Source organism: Anser anser, assembly GCF_964211835.1.
Source record: "Anser anser genome assembly, chromosome: Z".
NCBI classification, from domain to species: domain Eukaryota; kingdom Metazoa; phylum Chordata; class Aves; order Anseriformes; family Anatidae; genus Anser; species Anser anser.
This window is the reverse complement of record NC_139723.1, coordinates 13,107,590-13,131,829: the sequence shown is the minus strand read 5'-3', so window position 1 is coordinate 13,131,829 and position 24,240 is coordinate 13,107,590. Positions and strand designations below refer to the sequence as shown.

The 24,240-nt window shown below is 38.9% G+C and overlaps 1 protein-coding gene across 42 annotated transcripts in view; it reads left to right on the top strand.

Moving 5' to 3' along the window:
• Window positions 1–22,335, top strand: part of ELAVL2 (ELAV like RNA binding protein 2) — a 342,584-nt gene extending 320,249 nt beyond the window's left edge. For 26 of the 42 annotated variants that reach the window (XM_083818600.1, XM_083818596.1, XM_083818598.1 and 23 more), the window contains 5 exons: window positions 12,615–12,768; window positions 15,390–15,615; window positions 16,377–16,448; window positions 19,130–19,168; window positions 19,631–22,335. In XM_083818600.1, coding sequence (XP_083674726.1) covers window positions 12,615–12,768; window positions 15,390–15,615; window positions 16,377–16,448; window positions 19,130–19,168; window positions 19,631–19,961 — 822 coding nt within the window. In that variant the 3' untranslated portion in view covers window positions 19,962–22,335. The remainder of the gene's footprint in view (window positions 1–12,614; window positions 12,769–15,389; window positions 15,616–16,376; window positions 16,449–19,129; window positions 19,169–19,630) is intronic. The other 16 variants (XM_083818604.1, XM_083818619.1, XM_083818618.1 and 13 more) reach the window with 4 other exon arrangements.
• Window positions 22,336–24,240: the final 1,905 nt, after the last annotated feature.

Below are 24,240 nucleotides of genomic sequence, written 5' to 3'. Positions count from 1 at the left end.
AAGTTTCTACTAGTACAGCATTTTACCTACTAAAACCTCTGATTCTGTTTTTGTCCTTAACAGGATTTCAGCTGTTATTTTCATTGCTGATTTACATGCGCTATTGCATGTCATTTGGTGAACAGAAGCAATTTGGATCTGTTGTAGCCACTTCAGACCAAGTCTTCTGAAAACCGATTTCTGGTGCTCCTTTCTGGTAGGCATAGCAGTAGTTTAGTAGCTCTCGGAGTATGTTGTACTTAATCGGTTAAATCCTGAGGAGGACTCCTGGTCCTCTTCCTCTGTATAAAGACTGGTGTTAAGTAAGTAAAAACAGCACAACATAGGAACTGAGGCTGCCAACTGGAGATGAACTGCAATGTCAGGTTAAATCTGACTTTGTTCATGTGTTGAATTCTGTATTTGAACACTCTTCCCTGTCTGCTCTCATCTTAAAGTAGAATAAATGTATTTGGAATTACATGTGGATTACAAAATTAAAATTGTAGTAGAATGAGTTTAAGGCCTGTCAAACCCAAGGTATCATACCTGTCCTTTCTGATCTTAACATTTAAAGCAAACAACACCTTTTGTCTTCATCAGTGATCAGAGAAGGAATCTAAAAAGCAAAACCTCTCTGCCCTTTGCAAGGTCAGCCTTTCTGGACAGTAATGCAAAATGCTTTGAGCCATTCTTGCAGAACTTGGTAACCATTGTTCAGAGGTTTGCTTTGGCTTGGCTGTTCATCCTTTCTCTCACACTGCCTCTCTGAGAGCACAAATGCAGCCTTTGCTTAAGCTGACCATATTCTGAATAGTGTGCTACATTCTTATACCAAGCTCCTTCTCTAAACAAGGTCAAAGACAACTTTTGACTGCTTTTTTTCTGTAATGTTTGAAAGTCCCCATCTGGTCCTGTGGCATATTACTAGGAGTGTGTGATCCTAGCCAGGATCTGGAGGAAAAAAAGTCATGAAAAATCTTAAGGGATCTCGGGTTTTTGTTAGGACTATTAGTGCATATTCCTAATTTGTTGCTGACGCTTCCAAGGATTTTTTTCAGAAAGCTGGTATAACCATAGAAGAATGATACCAGAACAGTGCAATGCTTAAATGCAACATCAGCTTGATGCGTCCTTGCTTGCTGAGTCACATTTATCACTCTTGCATGAAGCAAATTCAGATACCTTTGAAATTGCTGTTTGCAGAAAATTCTTTTATAAATTAGAAGACTTTTTTTCTACAAGACATGTTCCTCGTGAGAACTGCAGAACAGAAAATTGTTTTTTGGTAGCTACTGAAAGTCAGAACAGGCCTGCTGATCTAATTGAAGCATCTCTACTACTCAAACTTTGTGTTGCTTGTAAATGTCTTTAATAGTCGCAGTGAACTGTAGTTGCCAGTTTTTTTTTGGTGATGTAAGAGAACAGAGTATAAATCATTTTGGAGCGGACTCATTTGCTTATTAACTGGAAACTGCTACACAGAGAAGGACACATGAAATCCCATAAGGACATAATGGCTTCTGCTCTTTCAAATGAAACTTAGTTCTCTTAGATAACTGTGTTAGCTAAGGCTGTGAGACTGAGCAAGAATGAAGACACCTAGAACGAAAAGCAAAGGGCATTCATCTAACTGGGAACTCTGAAGCAGTGTTAGGTGGGACGGGGCCCCTTAGAGCTCCTTTTGAAACAATAGCTCTTATAGGCATGTTATAGCTGTGTGTGTTGAATACACCATTATTGATTAGTAGCGATGAAAAGAAAGCAGGCTGTGTTCTATTCAAAGTATTCGAAGGCGGATTGCTTAGTGGCTTAATGGTTGGTTTGGTGGTGACAGAAAAGAGTTGGTGACTCACTTGACACAAGACCAAGGTTTGGTTTTACCCATGTCGACAAGATGGCTCAGATGCTTTACACAGTCTCTTCACCATATGGAAAAATGATCTTGTTTTCACAAGGAGGTATTTCTGTACTTCATTTCAAGATACTCTTGGGAATAGTACTGGGAAGAAATGCTTCCTGGGCTAGAGAATCCCATACAAGATGCTTCATCACAAGGGATTGATACTGGGCCTTCTTGGTCTGGTTGTCTTTGTCTCATTGCTGTCTTAAGCCTTCACAGTCTTCTCATCCAAATGACACCTGCTCATGGTCTGAGTTCCTTTTAAAAACTTGCTTCTCTCCACTGAACTTGCTGTTGCATCTGCTTTAATAATTAAATTATGCTTCAATTTGAAGAAATCACAAAGGAGGAAGAGTGCATAAAAATGTCCAGCTGAGATTTAGAGCCAGAACTGAAACCAGATTTTTCCTTAGATTTCATGCTGATCCAAATGATCTCTGTTGCTAGTCTTGTTTTGCAATGGTGCTCTGACAGGTCTGCTGCCCACTGGGTAAAGCAGGGTCTGCTGAGCGTGGGTCGTGCTGCAGGAGAACAGTGCAAGTAGCTGCGGTGTTTTTGCTGACTGACGAGAGTCAAACACAATCTCATGATATGGTCAAAGAGGAATGAAAGTACAAAACCCCAAACCCCTTTGGTAATCTCTGCTTGTGAGCGCCAGTGATCACTATTATATCAGTGGCATTCCTCTTTTCAGTAAGAAATTTGAAAACTGATGTAGCCTCAGATGCTGGGGACCTCATATCTAGTGTTCATACACTGCATTAACTTGCCCAAGATCATAAATATATAAAGGTGGAAGATTTCCAGTGAGCAGTTACTTACAAATTGCTGCAAGAGACTCCATCTGTAAGGAGACTTCACCACATCTTTTCAGTGAAAGTTAAAGTGCAGAGACATTCCTTTTTTTTTTTAAAGAAGCACATGCCTGGTTTATTCCCCCCACTTAGAACCATGTTGAGTATGCATTTGTGAGTCTTTTAAGTTCTGTGTGGTTTTAGTTCAGACTTCAGAAAGAGTTGTCTTGATGAAATAATTCCAATTTGAAAGAAGAAATTTATAAAAATAAAGGTGGGACTTCGTTGGCTTTGTCATACTTGTGCAAACTACTGTGCCTGTCAGTAACCACTGTAAACATCTTATTTTATGCCTGCTTGTGAAGAAAATGGAGTTTCAGCACTGTTCTAGGTGGGCTGTTGATTCAGATGTGCAAAGAGGTGCCTTGGTCAGTGTAGCTCATTATGTCTGGGTTGGGGATTGTTTGTCAAGAATGTGTAGCAGCTGACAGGATCACTGTGCTGTGATATCCTGAGAGAATCGCTAACTTTGCAGATCAGTGTTTTGGTGAGCCAGATGTCTGTGTGAAGTGTAGCTCCCTCTGACCATGATCCCTCAGCAGTTACCACTTTGTGGCTGGTTGTGGTTCCAGTCGTCTCTGTTTTCTGGAGGAGCAGACTCACAGCTTGGTCCATTTGTGCCCTCTGCCGAGCTGGCAGGGAATGGACATGAATCCCAGGACCGACCTCAAGGCTGCAATTCTGGCACTGTCTATAGCTGGCAGTCTTCATGAGATGTGGACTAAAATATCAAAACTTCTTCTGATTGTAGTATTCAAAGGTTGTTACTTCTGTGCCCGTTTTTTCAAAGATATCCATTACAGGACAGGCTGTAAAAGCACAGCCAGTATTAGATATGATCCTTCTTATTAATGTACACAGATGGGTGAAGTTGAATTTAGAAGTATGTTTTTGTAACTCCTGAGAGTTGTCTAAGTTGCATTTACAGAAGGAAGTCTGTTGTCTCTGCTTTGCTCACACAAACAAATGCTGGTGCAAGCTTGCACCAGTGACTTAAATTTGGTGTTTAAGTAGGTAGTCTTATGTATATTGGGAAAACTGGCCTTCAACCTCTGTTTAGAATGGAACTATTTTTCATTTGAGCGGAGACAAAGTAAACTTGATGAATATACAGCAACGTACTTTCCTATTTCAGACAACCTTTTACTGGCTAGTGACAGCTGAGATGAGGCTCAGCCTCTGCTTTGTGCTTCAGCATTTTATTGGAAATCAAGAAGAAGAGTTCTGGAGTCATGGCATCCCATGCTAATTTAAGTGAAGGTTAAGAACACAATGGTCTGAGAATGTTGCCATTACAGAAATAGTTCCTTGTCTTCATTGTGCTTGCCAAAAGGGCTTATATTTGTAATGTATTCCTTTTCCCAATATACATCTGTCTGGTTTGCTGGAGTGGTTAACCCATGTTTGTCTGCACAGACTGTGTGTAGTCTGGATTTTTTTCCACTGAAACAAGCTTTTAAAAATTGGATACTATCTATAAGACAGTGTTGGTAGTTTACCCTGGAAGTTGCTGAATGTAAACACCCACAGAAGTCCTGATTTTGATATTTAAAGATATCAGATATAAAAACTTCCAAGAATACCTTAAGCAGAGTGTTTTAGAATTTAATACCAGTTTTTCCTAAAGTTATTGCAGGCAATAAAATCTTTCAGACAGTAAAAAAATCCTTGCTTGTTCTCTATACTACTAAGAGGCTATATGTTAGGAAGAAGTAGGGTGAGGTGTCTTAACAGTAGCAGCAGATGGTAAGAAACTGACTTTCATTTTTAGGGACTGGGTCTTTCTTCTCTTTGGCAACTAACTTAACATGTTAGCTTTCATGGTTTTAAGTTGAATTTCAATTCATCTTGATATTGGAAGATGAAATATTAAAGCAGTGAAAATACAGCATTTTTTTATTGTAATGTTTGCATTTCTAGAAGCAAGTCTTTCCTACTAGCAGTAATGGAAAATTCCAGTAAAACTGTTTTTAAATGGTTGCCTACAGAGCAGCTATGTTCACTGTTACGCAGTGTGTGTCGTCATTAAATATTTAAAGCCAAGCTTTCTGGCTGCTTCTTGACTCGCATTGTGTTCAATAGTTCTGACATTGCATAACCTTGATGTTTATTAATTAAGTATTCACCTGTTGAAGTAGCTGTGGAAGTAATATCTTAGCATAACTGTTAATTCAGTGCATATGTATATTGCATGACAAGAATGAATCTAGAATGATCAAGTAATTACTGAGCTAGCAAACTGACAGGTAGTGAGATGAATCTGGAGAGACTCTGCCTTAAATCTTACAAGTGAAATAGTTGGACTTTGATATCAATAATGAATAGAAACAATATATCTCATAGACCATGCAGTTTCTTTTTCATGGGAATTAATTTTCTTATGTGTTATGGCATCCTTGTTTTTCTCTAATGATGTTGACTTGCAGTAATCACAGATCGCAAGTAAAGGTTTGCCAGAGAAAAAGTTAAATTTCGGTTACATTGGGTTTTTGAAGTTGTTTCTTTCAGTTTCCTACCTGGTCAGAACTTCAGGTGCCTAGCAAGACATCTAGAGATGGTGTTTGGATATTAATTCTGATGTATTAATTTTTGTTTGTATGTTACTCCTGTAACTGATCTGCACAGATGCCAGTAAGCATCAGTCAGAAGACAGGAGTACTCCCTGAGATACTTTCCACATAGAGAAATCTGCAACTGTTGTATGTTCTTAGATGTGGAATACTTTGTTTAAAAACAAAACAAAACAACAAAAAAAACCACTAAGAATTTAGAGGGAATGACACAAACTGAAGCTGTAGTACTGGTTAGAGTTTATTGCTTTCTTTCTTAGAAGAGTGTTCAGTATGGGCCTTGACTGCTACGTCAGACTGTTCCAGGTAGCATTTACCAGCAAGGGCGTGGGCAATAGACATCAGTGGATCACAAGCCTCTGTGAAGGAGTGCATATTTAAGAGATGAAAGGAAAAGTGATAGGTGCTTTGCAGATACTGTTTTGTATTTTGACATACACTGGTTCTGGAGTGTAAGGTAAACTTGCAATAAGCTAGGATACATTTTCCTGTGGATTTTTCCTTTTCGGGGGGTGGTTCGGTAAGTTTATCCTTGATGTGACAGCATGTGCCCAGCAGTCTGAATTTCCCTTTTGAAGACAGTATCTCTATTTTGAATTCCTCTTGGTAGGAATAGGGGAAAAATGTCTAAATTGCTGAGTTTATACAAAAAAACTGTGAATCATCTGTTATGGATTTGTTACTCTCACTTGATTCAAGCTGCTTCCAGCCTCTGGGTTGAAGTCCATACAAGACTTGTTTTAAAGTTTGTCATGTGTTGTTACAGAATCACGGAATGGCTGAGGTTGGAGGTACCTCTGAAGGTTACTGATCAACCTCCTGCTCAGAGGACAGTCATCACAAGCAGGTTACCCAGGACTGTGAGTCTTCATCCCTGGGGATGTTCATAACCCAACTGGACAATCAGTATCTTCAGATGCTTGACCACCCTTGATCATATAAATGTTTTCTTACAGAATGATATCTATATGGAATTTCCAAATAGTTTGCTGTATCAGTGTTTGTGTCCATTGCTTCTTGTCCTGTCATTTGATACCACAGGGAAGAGTCTGGCTCCATCTTTACTACCCTCATTAGGTATTTAGGGATAAGATCCTACTGATCTGCCTTTTCTCCAGACTGGGCAGTCCCAGCTCTGTCAGCCTCCCATTGCATCAAAGATGTGCTGGTCCTTTAATCACCTTTGTGGCCCTTTGTTGGACTCAATAGTATGTAAATATCTCTTGTAGTGTAGTCTCCAGCTCTGGACTCCTGCACCAGAATTACCTCAGCTCTGAGTAGAGGTGAAGGATCACATCCCTTGAAGTGCTGATAATAGTTCTCTTAATACAGTCCTGGATGCTGTTGGCTGTCTTTGTCACAAGCTCACGTTTTGTCAGCCTATGGTCAAAATACTATCCAGCCGGACTGCAGGGCCCTTTGCAAAGCTGCTTTTCAGCCAGTTGGCTCCTGGTATGTACTGGAGCATGGGGTTATTCCTGCCCGGGAGAGGACTTAGCTTTTCCTGTTGTTGAACTTCAGGAGGTTTTCCAGTCTGGCTGAGGTCACTCTGGGTGGCAAGCACAACCCCCTGGCATATCAGCCACTCATCCCATTTTGTATCATCTGCAAAGTTGCTGAAGGTACACTCTGCCCAATCACCCAGGTTACTAATGAAGATCCTCCTTGTATTGGTAGAGGCCAATGACTAGTCTAAAGCTGAATTTCATGACAGTGATCACAACCCCCAGAACCTGGCAATTTAGCCAGTTTTTCACATCCTGCACTGTCTATTTACCTCGCTTTCTGGTATGTACTTAAGTGTTAATAATGTGTTTTGTCCATAAGGATGTTAGGGGAGAGTGTCAAAGGTCTTACTAAAGTTGGGATAAAGGTTGATCATCTCTTTTCCACCGTGGAAATCATGTCATTTGAGTAGGCTATTCAGTTGGTTAGACATGATTGCACCTTTATAAATCTATTACCTTTTCGTTCAGGTATCTGGAATAGGTATCTGGAATAGATTTCCATGATAAGTTACTCTGTTGCCTTCAAGGGACTGAGGTGAAGCTGGCCTGGATTTTGCCAGAGAGCAAGAGTTCCTTGTCCTTGAAGATGAGTGATGAATCTTTTCCACTAGTTCTGGGAAACCTTCCGTGTTCCCTGTGGCATTTCAAGGATAACGGAGTTGTGCTGCAGTGACATCCACCAGCTCCCTCAGCATTTGTGGGTGTAAACTTTCAGGCTTCCTGGACGTATCTACCTGGTTTAAATCTTCCTCAGTGTTACCTTTTTCTAAGGATAAGTCTTCCTTGTTCCAGACTTTCCAGTGGGCATGCCTTGGGTGAAGGCCTGTTTTACTAGTAAAGGCTGAGGTGAGGAAGGCATTGAGTACCGTGTCCTTTTCCACATCTCTGGTCAGGAATTCTCCAGCCATGTTCACATGGGGTCTGTCTGCTTGCAACAGGGAGTCTCCCCCAGGTGTTCCTTGCTCCTTTCTTATACTGCTGCAGGACTCTGTCTTCACAGCCCTGACCCCCATCAGGGCTTTTTTGCCCTGATGACCCCCATCAGGGCTTTCTCCCCTTGCAGTGTCCAAGTGTACAGCCTACTCTGCAGGAGCCAAGTTGGAGGTAGAGAATGAGCTGCCCCAAAGTCACCAGTACCCAGGACCCTCCTAGTGAGAGTCTTCCCTCTGAAGGTAGCTAGCCTCCAGGCCTTCATTCTTTAAGATCACCTTGAAGGGACAACATATGCTTCCAGTCTTACCTGGGCTATCTGTCTTGCCAGTCTGGTAATGTTTTTGCAGTACACTGCTGGCTTATGTCCTGTTGTACAGCAGAATGCAAAAGGCAGGTGGCAGAGAAAGGGAGGTGAAAGACTGGGCAGAGGTAGCTCTAGCATATGATATTGCTCGGTTTATGAGTAAGAAGGACAAACTTTCATTTTCTGCACTGCTGAACTTGAACTGCTAATTAGGTAGATGGTGTGAAATAGCTATTTGTTCCTAGCCTACTTTAGCACCACTGAACAGGAGGAGGAGATGTGTTAGATTTTAGATATTGCTGCACAGGTCACTGAACTGGCTTAAGGTTTTTCTTCACCAGGGCTTCTTATGCATCTTCCTCTCTTTTTATAAAGAACACCAACTCTCATTTCTGCTTACCTTGTTTTATTCTATTTAATGTGTTGTATCAAAATGTCTTTGACAGTTAGCAGTAGACAGCTGGGTGGAAAGTCCACTTACTGCTTCAGGTTGCTTAGAAATTAGACCTGTTTAATATATCAACAGCTGTAGAACTGAGTCTAGGTAGTGTGGTTTGAGTCTGGGAAGACAGCAGCACCCCAAAGTATGTTGGGGGGGGGGTCAGTAGGTCTTTCAGTATCTTCTATTCATACTTTTTTTGTCCTGTCTGAAAGTGGCTTAACAAGGCTTATGTTCCACAACCTCTGTTCTGCAAGCTTAAAAGCTTGCATGCTTAGAAAACTGGTGATGGCACAGCTTTCTTATTAAATGTAAAGTCATTTTTACTTCTTTCTCTAGCTGATGATCGCTCCCAGGAGTTCCAGCTTCTCCCCAGAGTGCTTGAACAAATGCATACAGAAAGGAAAATCTGGCAGCTTCAGCCAGACTAGATAGAACAGTTTTTGGCATATCTCAATTGCAGAGAGAATGAAAAACCGTTCAGTTTTTCAGTAACCGGCAGATAAAACCGTTCCAGTGATCCGTGCAGCTATGCATTGTTTTTTCATCTAGTTTATTTAAAACTAGAACCTGTTCTTCCCTACTTCCATTGGTGTCAAATTCTATATCGTTAACAGTTCATTGTGTTCAGTTACCAAACGGACTTTGTTGCGTTATACTCCTACTATGTGATAATAGTGCTAAATTTTGGGGGGTAGAACGGTTGATTTTGAAAACAGACATGAACTCAGCTGGTCAGAACTACTTGTTTTTGTTAAGTAGGGATTTTATTGTGTCTAGGCCTGTCCCCCTGTCTGTCTCATTCTCTGGCCTTGAGTCTCCTTAAGGTATTCCTGCCAAGTGTGGCATGGAGCTTTTTCTTAAAGAAGCTCACAGCCAGCATTAGCAATCCTTCATTCCTTAGCTGTTGTGTTTTTCTGCCTCTTGAGTAGCCAGTATGCTGCATTCCCTCCTTCATCTGACTGCAGCAAAGCTTCATTCTATCAGTTTTCCTGCCTCCAGCTTACCTCACTGACTTAGTACCAGGAAATATCATAAGCATATACTTCTGCATGCAGAAAAGTAGGAAAAACTCAAGATCTAAAAACTGTTTCTTAAAATACAGCTGTATGCAGTGTGAAGGTTGGATATACAGAGTAAAAAGAAGAATTCAGAGTTAAACACAATTACTGGGCAAGTGTTGGGCTTTGGCTGCACAGCCATATAATGGTAGCAGATTTACCACTTCAAGAATTTTTTTTACCAAACTTCTGTGTTTAAACACTTCAGCACAGAACTGACAATTGGTCATCTCACCCAGCTGTCAGAAAATCTGCCATATAGCTGGTAGCTGAAGTCTGATTCCTATTCTGTTTCCCTGAATTGCAATACCTTGCTTTCCTCTCATCTTCATTTTTGTAGTTCCACTCATTGTACTTGACTTTTCAACTACTCATCAGAAGAAAGTGTGTGGTTGATTATGCAAAAACAGCACAAGGAAATAACAGTAGGATGTCTCCATTTCTTTTCACAAAAGAACTAATGTTGCTGATGAGACTTGAACTGGATTATTGAATCTGCTCTAGCAAGCTGTAGCAAATCAGTTGTTTGCCTCTCTGGAAGGGCCTATTAAACTTCTTCATTGGCCTTATGAAAAATGCTTCTGTCATACAGGAATGTGGTTCACACAGTAATGTGGTTACTGTTTTCTTAGTATTTGTCTGATCTCTCATATCCAAGTTACAAGATTTCATCATTGCTGTAATTTACAGGGAAGTGCTGCATGCTATACGGATAAAGAGTTTGTATGATGCATAATCAACTTTTACTACAATTGTGATAATTAGAGGCTTATGGCAGGTTACAAGCACTTTTGTCTTGAATACTTCTGTTTATCTGACTCTACATAGTAGTTCATATTATATTCCAGGAATAATTCTATATTGACTTGTAGTAGAATATTCACCACTTAAGTTTTTAGACAGCAAAAATTGAGTCAAAATTAGAAACTTTAATCTCAAAATTAGAAACTTTAATCTATCAGTTCCTAGCTAGTCTAGAAAAGAAACTATTACTTTTTCTTTACCGTGTACCTGAAAATGAAACGATATTTTTGAAGAAAAAAACTTACACACTGACAAGGGTTATTTTCTAGTATCACTGGATGGTAGAGGAGCTCTGTGTGATGTGGGAAGCAAAGACTAAAGATTTGTCCAAAGTGACACAGCAGCAGCTTGCTATGACCAGATGTCAGGAATCTTGTTACAGTATTTGGTGGGGTGTTTTTTGTTTAACACTTTGCATCAGGGACACTGAATCTCTTTTTGCTAAAGTAGTGTCCATGGCTTGCTATCTGACATCTCGATGGTGGTAATTTTTATCAGCTCTTCTGTGGACGGTTCCCTGGTACATGTTTCTAAGAATAGTTACTTTACAAAAATTAAAAACAAAAGAGGGGACAGCATATAGAGGAAAGAGGACTGAGCACTCTTCAGTTGAGTGGACTCAGGTCCAGTGGAGAATAAATCCTCCTAGCGTGAAGGGGAGGTAAAATAAATTGGGGAAATGGAAAACTACTGTTCCTGCTTTGTGAAACTGGTCACTGACAGCTTTTGTTATAATTAAACTTGCACACCCATAAAATAAATACATAAAGCAAATGAGGAGAAAGGACTGTGGTTATTCCCAGTTGCCTGTGTTGACACAAGTGTTTAGTTCTTATGTGTCTCTTGTTAAAAGGCAAGGTGCTGCTGTTCACAGGGTCCTGTCTTGAGTGTCTTATGTTGGACAGCTACGAGTTTCCTAGGTGAGCCGCATTCAGCCAGCTTACCTTGCACAAAGCCTCTGTGTAGAAGGTTGGATGATAAAAGCAATGTTCAGAGTAGTGCCTGTTTAGTCACCGAGACACTCTATCTCAGTTCCTGCTTGTTTTGCTTCCACAGGTGTCTTATAGTTCACTGATATGTACTGAACTGAGACAGAGGAAGGATTTGAAAACAAATGCCAAAGGATTAGGCAGAAGATAGGTTTACAGAGTTAAGTTCTAGCTGACTGGAAGCAGCTGATCCTATGCTGTAAAGGGGAAAGAGGTTAAATCTGACTACTCCTCGAGTCTCAAATCTGACTTCTCCTTGAGTCTCCTTTGACTGTACTTTCATACTATGAAAACACCAAATAAAGTACTTTGGCCCATCCTGTTTCACAAGCATGAACATCCAATTACAGTCTTTCCTGTAACAAAGATAAGTCATGTACAGACTTCAGTGAGGGGTACTGAACTCTTCAACTCTGTGGCATGCATTTAAGGATTGAAGAGTCTAATGGATGATCTTATAAAGTACTTGACTGGCACTTTGAGGCAGCCAGTAAAAATTCCAGTCCAAAAGGACCTGGGAGCCCCACTGGTACTTGGCATGACCTTTCTGTTGCTGAAGTTGATCTGCTGAACAGTCCAAGCACATAGAATCACAGAATATCCTGAGTTGGAAGGGACCCGCACAAGGATCGTTGAGTCCAACTCCTGGCTCCACACAGCCAAATTAAACCATGTGTCTGAGAGTTGTAGCTCTGCACCCAAGCCTTCTGCCACACATTCTTAGGGCTATAAATGAAGTAGTGGAGTTTATCTTGTTCCTGTGAGTGACCCTGTCACTTGATAGTGAGCCCAGTACATTTACAGTAGGCACAGTTAGCACTTAAATACCTTCAAACCTTTAAAAGTGCTTTGGACTGTCTTTATCACCTAGGTATCAAAGCAAAATCTACATAGTGTTTTATTTTTTTGTTCTAATGATAATTAAAAGGAAAACCTTTTGTTTAGATCTTAAATCTTTCTCTAATCTTAAAATAACTTGAAAAAGAGCACTTCTCCACCAAGACTTGTATATACCTAGCTTTTCTACCTTATTTATAAATAGTGCTTTAAGTTATGATTTATATCTGAGTTCATGTAGTCAACTTCTGCGCGATCAGTGTTGTATTCCTTTGGTAGTGTTACAGCAGTCATCACCAAAAACCACTTAACTCTCACTGCAAGGTAACTTTTGGCTGACCTTAACAAATCACACTGTCCTGAAATACCAAAGCGTTCTATTTCAAGTGTTTTAGAAGTGTTCCAATTTCTAGCTGCTTTATGTTCTTTCTAGGTTTCCTATGCGCGACCAAGTTCAGCTTCTATCAGAGATGCAAATTTGTATGTCAGTGGACTTCCCAAAACAATGACCCAAAAGGAACTGGAGCAGCTCTTTTCCCAATATGGACGCATTATTACTTCACGTATTCTAGTTGACCAAGTCACTGGTAAGTATGCAGTTTTGTGCTCGTGCTCTTGTTCTTGGACTGGCAGTTTGAAAAATATACTGCCTTCTAGTACAAAAGTCTTGTCTCTAGAATGTATGAAAGGTGTACGTGGGCCAGAAAATGCAATTTTCTGCTAGAATTGTTCATAAATATTCATGGACAAAAATAGGTTGGAGTGAACTGAGCCACCTTGAGTCATTTCCACCCTGAAGGTGCAGGTTTGAAGCCTGTTTCATGGCTTGTAATAAACTTACAGCTGCTATAATCTTCCTTTCCAAGCTGCTGTGTGAAAATAGTCCCCATGCTCTTTAAGAAATGCTGTTAAGCACTTCTATAAAAAAAAAATCAGAAATGCACAGCTAGTTCTCTGCTAGGATTACAAAAGACCTGGACTACTAATTGCTGTTAAGACTGTTTTCAAGGTTGCGTCATTAACTTTAGGTACACTGAAGAACATGAACTTTGAGTTCCTCAGAAGCAGATGAATTCTGTCCTTAGCAGTGCCTTAAAGAATCATAGAATCGTTCAGGTTGGAAAAGGCCTTTAAGATCATCAAATCCAACCAGCAACCTAATGCTACCAAGTCCACCACTAAATCATGTCCCCTAAGCTCTGCAGACATGTCTCCTAAATACTTCCAGGCATGACGACTCTACCATTCCCTGGGGCAGCCTGTTTCCGTGCCTAACCAGAAGTAAGATCTAGTAGGTTAGTTGCATTTTTACAGTATGTTTAGAAGTAGTAAATGGGTGTCAATGACACTCTGGGGTTGCTCTTCAGACTGAACATGTGTTTTTGCTGTGCATTCATCCTGGCTCAAATGGCTGATGTTGAGGACCTTTAACTCTTTGCCTCACCTGCTTCCAGCGGGTTTGTTCCAAAAATAAGCAATCAAATGAATCGCCTAGGATATCACGTAAGTATCAAGTGCACTAAGCAGAATACAAAGGAGGAGGGCTCTCAGAATCTGCATCTCAAAAAAAAAAATCAAAAATAAAAACAAACAACAAACTTGTTGGGGCAATTCTTTAACTCAAAATTGTTCTCTGAATGATTAAGTTAGTTACTAAGTTAGTTTAGGTGTCTTTTTGTAGTTGCACCTTTTTAAAGTTGTCATCATGGTTGACAAACAGCTTTCAGCCATAGGAAGTTTTCAAATGACCTTATTTTGAATGTGTTATATTGTCTGACACTTGGCTGAACTGTAGTTGACTGTACATGCACTTCTTTGCAATTGTGTTTTAACAGAAATCTCAGTATTGACACATTGGTGTGTGTAGAGAGGCAGGGAAAGAAAAGTTAAATGCCAATTAGTGGTGACTTGCAGAAGGAGCAGATCTGTTGGACAAATTTCCAGTCTTCATTTGACAAATATTTACAGTATGCTTTTGATATTAATGCACAGAAAGGGTGGGATTTTACATGGTCCAAATTAGTAAATTTAAACTTATAAAAGGGTGTACCAAAGTTCTGAGCACTCATAAATCCTAATATGAGCACAGTAGTTCTTTGGCATAGATTGTTGTTCAGGTTTAAGCTTTTCTCCCAGTCGCTAAGAAGGTGGAAGAAAGATTCAAAACGGTATGAATAATAAGGTTGTGACAAAAACTGACAGATGAAAAATGCAAAGTTGAGGCTGTGACACTTGTCTCTAAAGCTTTCTTACACTTGTTCATTGTCATTTTGATTTAAATTGTCATTGTTTATGAACAGAGTATATTTTTTGTCGCTAATGTCTTTCTAAAGCGAGGATAAGTTTTTCACTTTCCTGATTATGAAGGGAAATGTTAGAGGCCTCTAAATGGATTCAGGAATGTTATAACAAGGCATACAACTAAGTAGTGTTAGCCATAGAAGCTTTACTGGTAATTGGTGCAAGTATTAACACCTCAGTATGTTCATATTCAAGCCACAGTGTGAGGCTTCAAGTTGTAACATTCCTGAGACCTTCCATAAATACTCGATCTCCTTGAATGTTGTCTTTGACTTGTCTATGTGCAGGAAGAATCTATGACCCAAAAAAAAGTTCCCTTCAGAAACATCCTGTACAAAAGTATGTGGTGAAAAACTGAGTCTTCACTTACAGAAATAAACATGCCCTATTAAAACCGGGCTGTAACCCACATTACTGCAGCCTAAAACCCACATAGGTCTTAGTGGTTTAGCATATATGCTCCAAAGTGAACTTCAGCGGATGCTGCAGCAGAGCATAAATATTCCTTGCTGCTAGGGAGAAGACTAAGCCATTTACAAAACCTCTGTGAATATAGATACTGCAGAGTAGCATTAACTAAGCAGAGGTTACAGTGCAGGTTGTTCTGGGTTCACTTCCTCCATCCATCCAAAATCAGTTTTGGGATATCCCTTTGCCTTCTGATGTTTAAGTTGCCATGTAACTGTTTTTCTCTGAACCTTCCAAGCTCTTTCTAACCAGGGTATCTTATGTAACTTCAAAAAATAAATTAAAACCCCCAAAACTTAGAGAAGTCTTCTGTCAGCAAAAGATCAGTTCTAGTAAACTCACAATTTAGCACTTGTAGCAGCTGGTGAAAGAATTAAATATTAAAGTCAAATGTACCATAACCTCTGAATTTATTATATGCTTCCTTCAACCTATGCAGGGGTGTCAAGGGGTGTGGGATTTATCCGGTTTGACAAGCGAATTGAAGCAGAAGAAGCTATCAAAGGCCTGAATGGCCAGAAACCTCCAGGTGCCACCGAGCCCATCACTGTAAAGTTTGCTAACAATCCAAGCCAAAAAAATAACCAGGCCATCCTTTCTCAGCTGTACCATTCTCCAAATAGAAGGTATCCGGCACCACTAGCTCAACAGGCTCAACGTTTTAGGTAAGTCAAATTCTTGTATGTAACTGAGGTGCTGGAAGCCACATATTCCCATGGGCCTGTCTGTTTGTTTCCCGGCACTCTTTCCCTTTGCTTGTCTGCTCTATGAAGGAAACCCATGAAAACATGAAATTTCTGTAGCTATGTTCCGAGAACACGGCTAAAAGTAAAAATGCATTCCAACCTATTGGTAGCTAAAAAGCACCTAATAAACTTGCTTAAATCAAGATGACACTTTTTATTCTAGACAGTCACTAAAAGAAAAATCACTTTTTAAGGTTATTTTTATTTTTTTGATTTTATTGATTAACATGAAAGTTGATTCAGCTAATGTTGACCGAGGCAATTAAATTTATCCCTTAGCAATATGTCATGCTACAGCAGTCCTCTTCTTCATCCTCTGGCGTTTCTTCCCCATTCTGGCTTTCAGGTTTTGTCCTAGTTTAAATCATGCATACTACTTACCTTATTCCCAGCTTCTGTAATGACTGTTACTCAAAGATTTTTTGCGTGTGTAGATTTGTGAATGTATGTTCTCCTCATGCTGAAACTACAGACATGCAGTTCCCTGTTCCTACAGTTCGAGTATCGAAAAGAACAGTTGGTGAGAACAGAGTGAAACAAATACTGTATTATTTATATTCATGAGTGACCCTTTTATTTTTTTCTGCTATTCTGATAGTTTCTTCCCAACCTCTACCCCTGGTTTATGTGATTAGAATTTGCTAAGTATTACTCAAACGCTTGCTCTTTTATTTTTCAAGAACCAAAACAGCTTGCAGTTTAAGAGAGTGCACCACGCTTCAGAAGCTCTGCTTTGGCCTCCATTCTTTTAGGTAAAATGTTCAGAGTTCATAGACAGCATTTCTGGCAGAATTTGTGAATTCTTTCCTTCAGCTTTTCAGCCTTATGTACTGCAAGTGTCTAACAGGTGTGAAGGTCAGCACTAGAGAAGGCTTTCTGCCCTCAAGGAAGGGATACCCAATTTTATTCAGTATTCAGTGAATTTTTTTAATGCTTCTTAGGGAATAAAAGGGTTAGTTGAAACAGTCTGCTATATATTGAACAAAAGTAGGCTTGTCCTTGCTCCATACGCTGAGCATACAAGCAGAAGTTAGACTTCCAGGATGGACTGTGGTGCGTTATGTGAAACAAGATCATGAGGGACCTGTTGTACAGCCTCTGTTACAACATCCAACATTCTGGCAAGCCTGGCCTGCTAACTCCACGAGTTCTTCTGAGTGCACTTGTTTCCAGACACAAAGCTGTGTTCAGTATTACTGATACCAGCTTGGATAGCATCTGTATTGAAACGATACTCTGGGTATACCTATTATGACTTGTAAAACTTCTCCAAATGTTTTTCCTTTGGATAGGACCTAAAGCTCCTTGCAGTTTTGTAATTTCTGTAGAATACACGTGTCCTGCAACACGAGACATTGAAGCTTTATTTTTTATTGCAATTTTTCTTTATTAGAAAGTGCATTTTTATGAATGCCAGTTTAAATTTCACTGGAAAGTTCTTGGTGAGATATGAAATGTAAAGTGGTACCTGAAAACCGTAAAGAGATGTTGTGATCTGTTCAAATTAAAAGTATAATGGTAACAAAGTATCAAGTCTGCAGTGAATAGGTGGGTGAGTAAAATTTTTCTCACTTGAGTGGATGTGGAAGGAAGGAAAGGCTGAGTTGACTGACTGGTCAAAAGGGTAAACTGGTGTAGCAGACATCTGAAGTTTTTTTGAAAGACCATCAGGCTTCTCTTCTTTAGAAGACAGCTATGCCAAGTTTTATGTTTTCATAACTGTAAGTGGAAATCTGCCTTTATTTAGGGCTTTGCTTAGGTGGTGTTGTTGCAGTATTTCAGCTCAGTTGCTGACTGTCCAGCTCAGATTGTAGGGATGCTTTAGGTCTTTAACGTCTTTCACATGCCAAAAAATAAAATGAAATAAAAATCCCAACTGTTGAAATTTCAGATGTTAACAAGATTGATTACTCTCCATGGTTGCCCTGTGTCAGTTAACAGTTGGTAGAGGCCTGAAAACACACAGGTAGCATAAACCTAATAACGAAGAACAATAAGATCACCCTAATGATTTTTTTTCTTACTAATAAAAATCTTGAACTGCACTTCCAAAAGCAGCTGTCAATAACTGTTCCTGTATCTGTAGGTTATGTAACTTAAAGTATCCTTAAAAATTAAGTGCCCAGTGAACACCTCTGTCCTTCTGAATCTTTTAAGTCACTCAGGTAAATGATGAAAACTCATGTGTTGACCCCAATATTATATGAAGTCCTTAGCGTGTTCTACAGCAAAGACCTGCATTTGGTGGTGTTTCTGGAATTCTTCACCTCCCTCTCACACTCCAGATCGTCAGTTAGAGTAGAGCTCTGTAATCTAATCACACTATTGATAGTAGGCAGGCATTTTTTCATTTCTTACTTTCTGCTCTTTAAGGTGTTCAGTGGCTTGCTTTTTGTTAAAATCCTGCTCACTGCAAAGTCAAAATTCTGTGTAGTTTATGACCTTTACTTAGCTGCAAGCAAGACCAAATCTTTTTTTTTGGTGCCCAAGTGCTGTTACACTATTAGAGCAGTTAAATTTGGATTCTGTATACTAATAATGGTTATTAAATCCTATAGCTCATTACTGGAGAAAAATGACAACCAAGTATGAATCTGTAAGGTAGCTGTAAGCTAAAAACTGAATCCTTTAAATCTTTATTCCCTAAGCTCGTATTTTGTGGAATCCTGAAGATAACCTTTAGGCATGAGACTTCCTCTTCATATGTCCGAGCTTTACTAGGAAGACACTAGAGCTGCTTTAGGGAAGAAATTTTCTTGGAGAAGCACTTCCAACTTACTACTGAAGTTGCTTAATAGAATTGGTAGGCATTGCATGTTTGTAGGTATTGGTTAAGTAACTCCAAGAGCATTTAGAGGTGGGACTGCATACTACAGATCAGCCTGGGAGAAAGTGAAGGAAGAAATACATGGAGAAAAATTATAACACAAAATAAATGTATCAATATTCTAAAAACAGTTCCTTTCAGAAAAGAGTAGGAAAATGTAGGGGAAAAAAATGCTCTTACTGCAATATGTTTTAATATTTGTTTCTGCTCAAAAACTGTGTTGGTCTGGGTGTTCATGTCAGCATAGTGTGAGAAGTCTCAGTAAAGTCTTTGTCAAACAAGTTTATAATTTCAAAGATTCCACTGAAGTGGTCACTGACTACAACTTGATGCTGACAGTATTGTTTGACTTAGTGCACCACTACCACAAGTTTAGCCTTTCTGAAATTAACTACTTGTGGTTGTGGGTACTATGCAGGAACATCTGTTTAGTATTATATTAGCTGTATCATGTGTAACAAGGTCTTCTAGCTTTTGTAGTTGAGGTACTCAAGCTTTGCATGAGGTTCTCTAGAATACACTTAGGGGGCTGGTGGAAACCAAGTTTTCTTAAGATAAAAGGCTAGAAAAGTCTGAAGACTGAACACTTTGCTAAATGTTTTGCAGGTTGGACAATCTGCTCAACATGGCTTATGGAGTAAAGAGGTAAAGAACCATTCAGTTCACAATAACCAAATTATTAAGAGAAAGTATTTTGGCTACTATAACATTTTCAGTAAGACATTTTCGCATGTTTAGACTTCAGCAGAAGTTGCTCATTTCAGTGCATTGTGTGTGAAAGATAAACTTAGTAGCAGTTTCATGGAATTCCCATTTCAAACGACTTGATCCTCACTGGCTTTGTAGCATTCTTTTCTTACGTTCTTCTGTTGTTTATTTCATTTCAGTCAGACTTAACTCTGTTCCCACAATTGTGTAGTACTACATACAGAATTTCTGCAACTGAAAAAAACGACAAACTTCACAACATTACCTTATTAGTCTGGCTGAAATGTCCATGCCCACTGTCAAAAGCCCTCTATCGTTTTCTCTGCTTGAAACTTCTTTGTTGGGATTCTCTGAACAGCTACTTTACGCTTGTTTCTTTTGTTTTCCACCGTTATTCAGTAGGTTTCCTCCCATGACCATTGATGGAATGACCAGTTTGGCTGGAATTAATATCCCTGGACACGCAGGAACTGGATGGTGCATTTTTGTGTACAATTTGGCCCCTGATGCTGATGAGAGTATCCTCTGGCAAATGTTTGGACCCTTTGGAGCAGTAACCAATGTGAAGGTCATTCGTGACTTTAACACAAACAAGTGCAAAGGGTTTGGATTTGTGACTATGACAAACTATGATGAGGCAGCTATGGCAATAGCCAGCCTGAATGGATACCGCCTTGGGGACAGAGTATTGCAGGTCTCCTTTAAAACAAACAAAACGCACAAAGCCTAACAAGTTATTCTCAGTGCATTAATATACGAAATCTATACAACAAAGGCAATTTACAAGAAGCTTTATGCATTAGTAAATGCCTTTGTTGTATGCCAGTGTGGAAATGGGGATAAAATGACTACTTAGCATCCTAAGAATATGTGAGATTTTTTATTGCTAATATTTGAATTAGAACTTCTTAAATACCTTTTGTGTTTGAATATTGACAAGAGGTACAGGGTTTTTACCTGTCACAATGCATTCTATTGCCTTCTTTGAAGAAGGTGGACCTTTTAAAATGTTTCAGCTAAGGGAAGAAGTTTTTTCTTTACATGACTGCCTTTAACCTACGAGTAAATACTGAGGCTTTGTGTTACACTACTTAAGTTTGTTTTTATAATTTCTTGACCTGCCTTGTGTTTAGTTTACATTTTAATGCATTGCTGTTCTGTTGTTCAAGAAAAGTATTTGAAGTTTACACTTTATTTATAAAGTTATAAGCAGTATTTATTTTATAATTATCATTTGGGTTGGGGAAGGGGAACACGTTATAAAAGCTTATTGTAAGAATACTGGAGAACTTTTCGTAAAGCAGTACCTTGCCAAAGAGATAAGAGCCTCTTTGATGTGGGTTTAAAAAAAAAAAGCATCTATTTTTATAAAAAAAAATAAAAAAAATTTGGAGAAACTTTTTACTGGTCCTGGAACAAATATTTTGACTTGAATACTTTGAGAAATCTCTTCATAAGACACCTAGTGAGCTTTTAAAACTTACCAGGAAATTTGCAGTTGTTGGGGGAAAATTTAGAAAGATTTATGATGTAGAAATACTTTTGAGACCTTTCTATTAAGAAGTAGAGTTGATGGGATGCACTGTTGATTTCATTTTTGTAATCATCAGTGGAGTCTTTGATCATCCTGGTTATTAAGTGATAGATGGCTCACATTGATTTGTGATTTTGAAACAAAAGAAAATTTAAAAAAGCTATATAAGAGCAAGCAGGAAACTTAAAAATACTGAGACGGGGGAAAAAAATCTGTTCTTCCTAAAGAATTCCCTTCAGATAGAGCTCATGGTGTTTAGTGATGTACTTGCTATTGTTTGAAGAATTGTTTTGTCTTAAGAAAAAGGCATTGTGCACGGTTTGCACAGCAGAAGTGGCCTGAGTTGGGTATATTTGGAGGTATTTTGAAAGTTATGTTCAAGGCTAACACCTGAGCTTTGTGTAATGTAAATAAGACCTTGAGTTATGAACCTTTCAGCTAATTTTGGTTTTACTTTATTTTTTAACTTACATGCCAAGTGATGGTCAACTTTGAATGTTTTTGTATGAGTTTTTTTTGTAAATGGCATTAACATTGTTACTTGAGGTCTGCTTATTCATTTTTGTTGTCCTGAGGACTTGAATTTACAGTGCATCAGATCTGTTGCTATTTTTGTCTGTAGATAGTCTAGCTTCAGCTGTTTATGGTGATGCTACATTTTGGTTTATAAATATGTTTGTGGTAAAAACAAGTATAATCATAGGTTTTGAACAAATTTCCTTACATTTTTCATACAAAACCCATGAATACCTGTATGCTACTGAAATTTAACTTTGTATAATGCTTAAATCACTATTTGGGGACATAGAAAAAGTCTTTACCGTGTATTGAAGAAATTTAAGAAAAATACAGAATATTTTCTGATTAGCATCTAGCTTATAATTGAATTTTTGGAAAAAAAGCTGAGGGTTTTCATGCCTTCACCAGGATGCACTGACAACTATATAGTTACATCCTGCTTTTTGTATAAACTGAGATGCTCATATGCTTCCCCTTAGAAAAAGCAATGTTCTATGCATAAACATAGTTGTACACTATCTTTGCAGTTGCTTTTGGTTCTTATTCTTTTGAATTGTAGTTATAAATTTTTCAGTATAGTACAGTACATATACTGTGAAGCGCGTGCTAAAGTGAATAAGCGAGTTTTCATGCTGACCCACTCAATGCTATTCAGAAATGAATTGGCTTCCTGAGCACTTCCTCATTCTTAGGTGCATTTAGATTGTTAAAGCTCCTCTGCATTAAAAATTGTATATACTATAGAAAACACAAACTTTCCAATGTGGGGGAAAACAGCTACGTGCTTCTTTCCTTATACTACTGTAGCAAACAACGGCATTGATGAGAAGGCATGTAAATTGGGCTTCACTTTACAGTGTTTATCAGAGCACTTAGTAAAATGTAAGGTTGGTATTTATTTGAAGTTGTATAGTATGACTTAATTCACATCTGTTGGAATAGAAAATATATTCTGTTGAGTATTTAAGAGGTTGTACATGTTTTATTTTGTGTTTGGATCCTTTGTACTTTTTCATGTTCAGTACATCAATAAACAAAATTGAAGGGAAAACAGTGTCATGAGCAGGTTTTCTTTACTGTGTTGTCCGCTTTAATGAGTAAACAATCTTGAGGGGAGGAGGGGAAAGTTTCTACAAAGCTAGTTTTAGCTTAGGACACTAATTACCAACAAGTAGGTAGGACAGTAGAGCCATGCACTCGTTCTGTTAGAGTTGGCGTCAAATCTTTTCAGTTTGGTTTTGTATGAACCACTCAATACTTAGGCTGGTATAATAAATGAGGATCATTAAACACATTCAGTAAAAATGAATTTGCTGTCTGTTCAGCCACCTGCTCTTCAGTATAGCTAAGTTAATGCCCTGTTGTGTTAAGAAAAAATACAGAGGAGGGAGAATAATTTATTCTTTATTGCAATATCCTCTTGCTGTTTGATTACTGTATTTTTGGGTTTCATTATTTGACAGCATTACTAGTGGATATCCAGTTAACCTTGTTCTTCACCCTTCTCAGCACTAGAAGAATGCTTAAACTTGCCATAAATTCTTTTGCTCTTTCAAAGTATATATGCTCCAAAATTTGTAGGCTTTCTCAATTGAATGAGAATGAATTTTCACCATAGAAGGATCATATGCAATATGGCATCCATTTTTGACTGTTTCCTTTCACCCTGCTTTTTACATTTTTAATGTGAGATTTTTCGATTCATAACCATATAATATGTGGCATGGAGCGTCTCCCATCAATATGGCATATTGGTGTCAAACTTTCTTGGAAGACTAAGGCCTAAGTCTGAACTCAAGATGTCTGTTAGTCATAACCTGTGTTAACAATTGGACTTTTTATATTTACATATAGAAATAGTGTGTGCTGATGGCTTTTTATACAGTTACATTCTTTGGCTAGAGTACTGAAAAAGATAAAAATTACAGGGGTTGAAAGCAAATGAGGAGCTGTATTTGGAGTTCATATTCCAGCAGGGATATCTGTGTATTCAGCTTGCACTCTTTCATGGAAGAGTAGTTCTAGTTCTCAACTTAAACCAGTCTAAGACAGTATCCATGGTTGAATTGTAATACGGAAATACAGACAAAATGTGTTTATGTAACTGCCTTCAGTTTAAAATCAAAACTGCTTATACTTTTGAGGGTTAGCTGTAAATGAACAGGCAGTCAATGAGCAACACTGAAAATTATAAATGCAGTTGCCTGGGAGAATGCTAAGTGCTGGAAAATACAATTTTGATTGTATGTTAGGTGGACCTTGGGGTAGTCGTCAGAGCTCATTGTCCTGGTTCCAGTTAGGACAGAGTTAATTTTCCTCCTAGTAGCTGGTAGGGTGCTATGTTTTGGATTAGGATGAGAAGAGCGCTGATAACATGCTGATGTTTTAATTGTTGCAGAGCAGTGTTTACACCAAGCCAAGGACTTTTCAGCTTCTCGCTCTGTCCTGCCAGTGAGCAGGCTAGGGGTGCAGCAGGAGCTGGGAGGGGACAGACCCAGGACAGCTGACCCAAACTGGCCAAAGGGGTATTCCATACCATCTGACGTCATGCTAAACAATATATAGGGGTGGCTGGCCGGGGTGGGGGGCCGGCTGCTCGGGGATAGGCTGGGCATCGGTCAGCGGGTGGTGAGCAATTGCATTGTGCATCACTTGTTTCGTACACATTATTATTATTATTATTATCATCCTGTCTTAATAAACTGTCTTTATCTCAACTCACAGGCTTCACTTTCCTGTTTCTCTCCCCCATCCCAGAGAGGGAGGGTGAGCGAACAGGTGTGTGGTGCTTGGCTGCCAGCTGGGTTAAACCACAACAGTCATGAATGAAGGAACCTGATGGGAATTTTTACAGTGGGGGCATTTTTCTCACTGTATAAATCTTATAGCAAGGCTAAGGAAGAAAATCAAATCCCTTCATGGGGATTTAGTGGTAGAGGAATAGTTCTTTTTCAAG